The 8289-nt window shown below is 37.3% G+C and overlaps 1 protein-coding gene across 1 annotated transcript; it reads left to right on the top strand.

The window, feature by feature from the left end:
• Positions 1–618: 618 nt before the first annotated feature.
• LOC112703132 (3-ketoacyl-CoA synthase 4) lies at positions 619–2106 on the top strand. Its single transcript, XM_025754455.2, has one exon. The coding sequence runs from the start codon at positions 648–650 to the stop codon at positions 1986–1988; it is 1341 nt and encodes a 446-aa protein (XP_025610240.1). The 5' UTR covers positions 619–647; the 3' UTR covers positions 1989–2106.
• Positions 2107–8289: the final 6183 nt, after the last annotated feature.

The following is an 8289-nucleotide window of genomic DNA, read 5'->3' as shown; positions in this document are numbered from 1 at the left end:
AAATTATAGATTTCTTAAAATATAGTATAATAATAAGAAAAAGAGTTTAATGAATATGTCTTTTGAGGATATATGATAAAGTTATTATTAATGATTCTTTTAAAAAAATTATTTTGATAAATATAAAATAAATATGAATTTTATATGTATTTTATTAATAATTTAATTATATATTTTTATTAAGACACATGTTAATCAAAATTATCTTTCTAATGAAGGTATCATTTTCCTCGTTGAGAACGAAATTAAATAATAATAATAATAATAATAATAATAATAATAATAATAATAATAATAATAATAATAATAATAATAATTATTGTGGACTAACAATAAAGCATCTGAAAATAGTTACTAAACTAATTGTTATATCGATCTAACTTCTAAGCATTAAATATTACTGATTTTACTAAATGTGAAGCCGTGGCAGCCTCCGCTTGATTTGCATTGCTGCTTCAACCTCCCTTCCTACTTCTCTCTGGCCAATTGGCCATATATATACATGTACCGTCCCAAACTATATATATTGGGTAGTTGTTGCAGTTGCAGCCACCCAACCACTTTTAACTTCCTTGCATCTTTGCTCCCATATATATTATTGTCTACCACCATTAATATTCCATCTTATTAACTTAATTGATTGCATCATGATGAGTGACGACGCAGATTTCACGATCTCCCCCCTCCACCTCCACCACCTCAATCTCATCATCGTCCTCGCCGTCCTCATCATCGGCGCCACTCTCTACATCATCACCCGCCCCAGGTCCATCTACCTCCTCGATTCGTCCTGCTTCCGCCCACCGGACTACCTCCGCGTCGACTACAACCGCTTCATGGAACATTCCAGACTCACGGGGGAATTTGACGACTGTGCGCTTGAATTCCAGCGCAAAATCTTGCAGCGCTCTGGTCTTGGGGAAGAAACCTACTTCCCCGAAGCTATGCATGCCATCCCTCCAAACCCCTCCATGGCCGCCGCAAGACAAGAAGCCCAACAGGTCATGTTTGGTGCGCTCGACAATCTCTTTGCCAACACCGGCATCAAGCCGAAACAAATTGGAATCCTCATCGTGAATTGCAGCTTGTTCAACCCTACACCTTCTCTTTCCGCCATGATCGTCAACAAGTACAAGCTCAGGGAGAACACAAGGACCTACAATATTTCCGGGATGGGTTGCAGTGCAGGAGTGATAGCCATCGATATCGCCAAAGACTTGCTTCAAGTTCATAGAAACACCTACGCCGTGGTGGTGAGCACAGAGAACATCACGCAGAATTGGTACTTGGGGAACAAGAAATCAATGCTCATCCCTAATTGCTTGTTCCGGATGGGCGCTTCTGCGGTGCTTCTCTCCAACAAAAGCTCCGATAGGCGGCGTTCAAAGTACAAACTTCTTCATGTAGTGAGAACGCACAAAGGTTCAGATGACAAGGCCTACAAATGCGTGTTTCAGGAAGAGGACGATGAAGGCAAAACAGGGGTTACGCTTTCCAAAGATCTGATGATCATTGCTGGTGAGGCTCTCAAGACTAACATAACCACGCTGGGTCCATTGGTGCTTCCCATAAGTGAGCAGCTTCTGTTCTTCGTTACGCTGGTTGCGAAGAAGATGTTGAATACGAAGGTGAAGCCTTACATCCCGGATTTCAAGCTGGCTTTCAGCCATTTCTGTATCCATGCGGGGGGGAGGGCGGTGATCGACGAGCTGGAGAAGAATCTGCAGCTGAGGGCGGAGCACGTGGAAGCTTCTAGAATGACGCTTCATAGGTTCGGGAACACATCATCGAGTTCGATATGGTACGAGTTGGCGTACACGGAGGCGAAGGGGAGAGTGAGGAAGGGCCACAGAGTGTGGCAGATAGCTTTCGGGAGTGGGTTCAAGTGTAACAGTGCTGTTTGGGTTGCTTTGAAAAATGTTAAGCCTTCTCCCAATAATCCATGGGAAGATTGCATTCATAGCTACCCTGTTCAGCTTCTCACTTAATTATATTTCTTCCTTTTCTTTCTACTTTCTTCTTGTATGTATCAGTTAATTAGAACCACCTCTCTTTATTAATTAAACTATTGGGTCAGCAATATAACGTATGCTTCATCCTTGTAAATTAATAGTTTGCTTCATATATATTAATGTCATGTGATGTACGTGACGATACTCGCTATAATTCCTGTGCGTAACAATGATAACAGGGAGCAACTCAAATGAGAGGTTAACAAAGGTGTGATTTATTTATTTGGTCATATTTTAAATAAAAATAATATTTTTATAAAATTTTAAAATTTAATTCTATAATTTATCATTTAAAGATTAAAAAAAAAATTACATAAAAATAATTATAAAATTTTTATTGGAGTATCATTATAATAATATACTATTATTGGTCGTACGTATAAATGTTTCAATTCGGTATTATGTATGTGCATGCAGAAAAATAAAAAGCAACCACTACAAAAAAAAATTATTCATTTAGTAACACTTTTTTTAAGTTATATTTAAAAGATAAGCTACACTTTTTCCTATTTTATTTCTTTTATAATAGAATAGAAAATACAGTTATGACATTACTTAAAAATATTTTTTTAAAATTTTAAAAATATTACTTATAAAACGTAACTTTATTTTAATATATTTTAATATTAATGGATATACTTTTTTCATAAAAGACACTTTTTAAGAGTAATCTAATGTTTTATATTTTGATTGTGCTTTACAAACGTCTTCTAATATCAAATGCGCCCAAACTTAGTGAAATTATTTTCACGTTCACGCGAATACTCATACCTGCACGCCTTCTCTTTTATTGTAGGGTTTTCTTTCGTATTCATGCATCATCACTCACCATTGTCACCTTCGTCTCACTTTATATCCTCTCTTTCGACTCCGAAATAGTACCACACACTTCTCACTCTCCAGCACTGTCGGGAGCATCGCACAACATAGCATGCACCCCCTCCATTCGAGCTGTCATCTTCTCAATTAGCATCCTCGTCGTCTTCTTAGTTAGTATCACTGTCGTCTTTTCACTTTCCAGCTGCCACTACAAGAAAATCAGGATTTTTCTATGATGTTCAAGCATGGTAAAAAGTTAAAAAAAGCATAGCGATAGTTTTTTGTCACACTTTTTGAGTTATCGGCATGCTTTTAAAAGGATCACATCTACTAGGGTGCCGGTTGTTCTATCGCTGATGATTGGATTTTTGACGGTTTAGAATTTCTCAAATAAAATCTCGTTGTAGAGTATAGTTTCTAAACCAAACAATAATCCTTTCATACAAAAAGTTGTTTGTCACAAGTACAAACCCCTAAATTTATAAACCGAAGTATTGGAGCTCGGGTCGTTCTCCCTAGGAATTACAATAAAGTGTCTTGTTATTGGTTGTGAGTTATTTTGGGGTTTTGGATAAGAAGCATGAAAAGTAAATGGCAATGAAAATAAACTAACAACTATAAAAGCTCTTGGCAAGATATGAGAACTAGAAATCCTATCCTAGTTATCCTCCTCAATTGTGATGAGAATTGTTCATTGCTACCACTTAGTTAACTCTTACTAAATAAAGGAAAGTCAAGTGGATGAATTGACTTGAGCCACAAGTCCTAGCCAACTCCCAAGGAAAGACTAGCTTTAGTGCACTCCAAACCAATTAGCAATCTCTCCAATTATCAATCAACAAAGGAATTAGATGACTCAAGAGTCACTAATTATTCTACCTAGGCCAAGAGGAACAAAATCTATACTATATCTAGAAGAGGCATTTCAACAAACACATAAAAGGCAATAAAAGTAAACAACATAAATTGCAAGAATTAAAGAGAGATCTAACTACAAAGGCAAGAGATCAACAATAGAAAAGCAAAGAAGAATAATTATTATGAATTACCTTTTATTGAATTGAAAGAAAATGGAAGGAACAATAGTAGATCTACAACAAAGCATAAGAACAACATAAAGGAAATTACAATAAAAGAATGGAAGAAGAATGAATATAACAACAAGGAATTGAGAAGATAGAAGTAGAAGAAGATTAATTAAAATCTAGATCTAAGAACTAAACCTAATCCTAATCCTAATCCTAGAGAGAAGTGAGAGCTTCTCTCTCTAGAAACTACTTCTAAAACTAAACTATGACTAATGGTAACTAACTTGTGTTTCCCTCTTCATTCCTTGGGTTAAATAGCATCAGAAATGAGTTGGATTGGGCCCACAAGGCTTTAGAATTTGCTGGCCACGTTTTGCTTTAAGTGAACCAGGTGGCAGCAACGGCATGTGCGCGTACTATGCGCGTGCGCGCCACCATACGTGTAGAAACTATGGCAAATCTTATATCGTTTCGAAGCCCCGGATGTTAGCTTTCTAACCCAACTAGAACCGCATCATTTGGATCCATGTAGCTCAAGTTATGGTTGTTTAAGTACGAAGAGGTCGGTTTGACAGCTTTCCGGTTCTTTCATTTCTTCATGAGTTCTCCAACTTTTCATGCTTCTTTCTTCATTCCCTTGATCCAATCTTTGCCTCCTAAACCTTAAATCACTCAACAAACATATCAAGGCATCTAATGGAATCAAGGAGAATTAGATTTAGCTATTTTAAGTCCTAAAAAGCATGTTTTCACTCTTAAGCACAATTAAGGGAGAAGTTATAAAACCATGCTATTTCATTGAATAAATGTGGGTAAAAGGTCATAAAATCCCTTAAATCAAGCACAAGATAAACCGTTAAATTGGGGTTTATCAACCTCCCCACACTTAAACCTTAGCATGTCCTCATGCTAAACCAAGAATGAAATAAGGGATATGACACTTATTCAAAGCAAAGAAACTATGTGCATGCAACTAAATGCAAAATGATTCTACCTACTTGGTTAAAAATAAATCAATCCTCCAAGTCATACGTGCACAAGTAGGGCCAAGATTATATAATGATTCATGAATCCTACCAATTCGAATATCAAAATGAAGTTCAAGTAGACTTGCGAGAAGAACGCTCATGAAAGCCGGGAATCAAGGAATTGAGCATCGAACCCTCACTGGAAGTGTTTGCACTCTAGTCGCTCGGTGTTTGGGGTTGATTCACTCAATTCTCCCCTAATCATGCTTTCCAAGATTTGTTTTTCATTTAACAATCAACAATTATTCAATGCATGCATACAATTATCATGAGGTCTTTTCTTTAGGTTGTGATGGGGTTAGGGTTAAGGTAGGGTCATATATGGCTAGTGGACTAGGGTTTGGATCTTTGATTAACCTAGACTTTCCCACATAACCTATATAATGACCTAATACAATTAAGTACTAATCTAACTACCTATACCTCACTTTTTCACATACTCATGCATTTTCTTTTTTTTTATTCACATTCCATATGCATTGATTCTTTATTGTTTGAGCTTCACTTTGGGGCATTTTGTCCCCTTTTTATTGTTTTTTTTTTCTTTTTCTTTCTTTTCTATATTTTTTTTCTTTTTCTTTTTTTTTCTTTTGTTTTTCTCATTTTTTTCATACAAGAGTATCAATGCATAAGGTTTTACATTCGATCAATACATGAGTATGTACCCAATTCTCAATATTTACACTAATAATACAAAACTACCATTTTATTCACCCAATGTCCTAAGGTTCCCACACTTGAATGATACTCACACACACTAGCCTAAGCCAATCAAAGATCCAAATTAAGGACATTTATTGTTTTTCGCTTTAAGGTTTGTAATGTGCTAAATTAAGAACAAAGTGGGTTAATCGTAGGCTCAAATTTGGCTAACAAAGGAAGATAAAAGGTAAGGACATTTGGGTAAGTGAGCTAATGAAATGATGGCCTCAATCATATAAATGCATGAATACACAAAATAATGGACATAAAGAATCAAACAAATCAAAGATTACAATCATAGAGAGAGGATAATACACACAAGAATGGCAAATAAGTGGTTATAAGATGTAACCACACCATTAGGCTCGAATCTCGCAAGCTTGTGTTCTTAGCTCAAAAACCATGTTCCAAAATACATTCTTTCAAGCAAGTTCAACAGAAAATTTTCAAATTGGTAGGGTGCCCTAAAACGGTTTCTTGGGAAAGAAATCATCACCCTAACCAAGTAGTCCTAATAAGAAGAAGGTAGTAAAATATGTACAAATTCTAACTAACATGCAACCTATCATGCAATGCAATAGCTAATCTAACAAAGAAAATAAAAAATTTGGTGTTGAAAAGGAAATTTTTACCCATGGAGATCGGTCGAACGACCTCCCCACACTTGAAGATTGCACCGTCCTCGGTGCACACAAAGAAGAGCAGGGTGGATGGGTTGCTACAATTGATGAGCTCCTCAAATGGTAGTGCGGATGACTTGTTTGTTGCCCCATTTAAAGCTATTCATTTCTCCCTTCTTGGTGGCCAACCTAAAAGGAAAGAAAAAAGAAAGAAAGTTAAGCCTATAACAAAGATATCAAAGCAAATAGAATATAGGCGGGGGCTAATGCCAAATAAAGGTATGATTCCCTACTACATGGTAGCAAAGCATGTAAAAGAGAAAACAATATAAGCCACGGCATATCAACTAACACCTGATGCAAGAGTAAAGTTAAAGCGTGAAAAACATATTGAGCATCAAGATCAAATAAGAATTGACACAAACAAGATTAGTGATAAGCATGAGGGCATTTGGTCCCAACCTAACTCAATGATGATGAAGCACAAAAACAAAGGATAATGAGTTAGGAAGGACTAAAGCACTACCTTGTGTGTGGAACAAACATTTCAATTAATGTTAAACAGGTCACAAAGCACCAAGATAAAGCAAGAGAGTCTCAATAATTGAGTATAAGAATTCAACACCATTATTGAAATGACACTTAGAAAAAACTGAAAATATGCTATAGAAACAAAATGAAAATGGAAAGAGTAGAAGTATGCGAATGTAATGAACAAAAGAAAATGGAAGATGAGAGAGAAAAAAACTCTTTTTTTTTACTGACGTGTGCGCGTCATGCACGTTTACGCGTCAATGGGCATATTGGTTGAAGGACGCGTACGCGCCAGGTGCGCGCACGCGTGCGTCGAGTTAGGCTGGAGGCATAATGTTGGCCCAAAAGTGGCACAACTCTCAGGTAAAAGCACCGGGGGTGCAGATTGTGCAATCGACGCGCGCGCACTTAAGATCGTGTGCACGTACGTGCCAAATGCGCGCACGCGTGCATAGACTTGTGCCTTAGCCCAATGTTCGCACAGTGCAGGCCTAACACTCGGGTTTTTGGCTGGGGTCAAATTTTTGCATCCACGCGTACGCGTACAGTGCGCGTGCGCGTGGGTGGTCAAAAAATGCTCAGGTGCGCGTACGCGTTATGTGCGCACACGCGTGGATGGTGTTCTGTTTTTCAAAATTTTTTTCTAAGTTCTTACGCCAATCCAAGCCTTTCAATCCTCCAAACAGCTACCAAAATATCCTAAAACCTTATTCAACATACTATACTACTAACTAAACTCAATAAAACAATAAAAACAAGAAATTAAACTAATTCTACCAATATTTACAAAAGATAAAAATGAAAATGAGAATCTACCTACAATGGCAACTCAATTCACTTATTAACAAACTAAAAGAGTATGGAAAGAGTTTACCATGGTGGGGTGTCTCCCACCTAGCACTTTTATTTATTGTCCTTAAGTTGGACTTATGGGGAGCTCCTTATCAAGGTGGCTTGTGCTTGTATTCATCTTGGAACTCCCACCAATGCTTGGTTCTCCATTGTGCCCCAAGATTCTTCATGGATTGAGCCAAGTCTTGATGGAGTTTTTCACAAGCTTGGGGCTCCCAAAGTTGGTCCTCTTCTTGTAATCCGGGATCCCACACTTTATTTTCACACCCGTCTTGAAGTTGATAATCATTATTAGTCTATCCGGGTGGCAAGTAAAGTGAATTCTCTATATAGTGGCCAACAATCCTTCTAGACCCATCTATTTGAGCACTATTCCCACCTTTATATTCAACTCTTGAAGTATCAACCAAAATGAGCCTTGATTTGCAATGCCAACCACGAAACATCTTCCGCTTACGCTTCATCCCACAAAGCATCCTAAGTTGACCATCCGTTTCAAGCAAGCCATACTCAAGTGGGACAATAAAGCTAATAGAAATGAATTTTACCCACTTAAGTGAAAGAGTAGATGACGACCTAGGCAAAGATGCTTCCAACGATCTTGACAAAGCGTATTCCATTCCCATCCTTCTATTTCTAAGGACTTCCACCTCTTCACAAGATCTCTTGATCTCAATCCTTTGTTCAACAATTT

The sequence above is a fragment of the Arachis hypogaea genome, chromosome 7, assembly GCF_003086295.3.
Source record: "Arachis hypogaea cultivar Tifrunner chromosome 7, arahy.Tifrunner.gnm2.J5K5, whole genome shotgun sequence".
NCBI classification, from domain to species: domain Eukaryota; kingdom Viridiplantae; phylum Streptophyta; class Magnoliopsida; order Fabales; family Fabaceae; genus Arachis; species Arachis hypogaea.
This window is presented reverse-complemented; position numbering and strand designations above follow the sequence as displayed.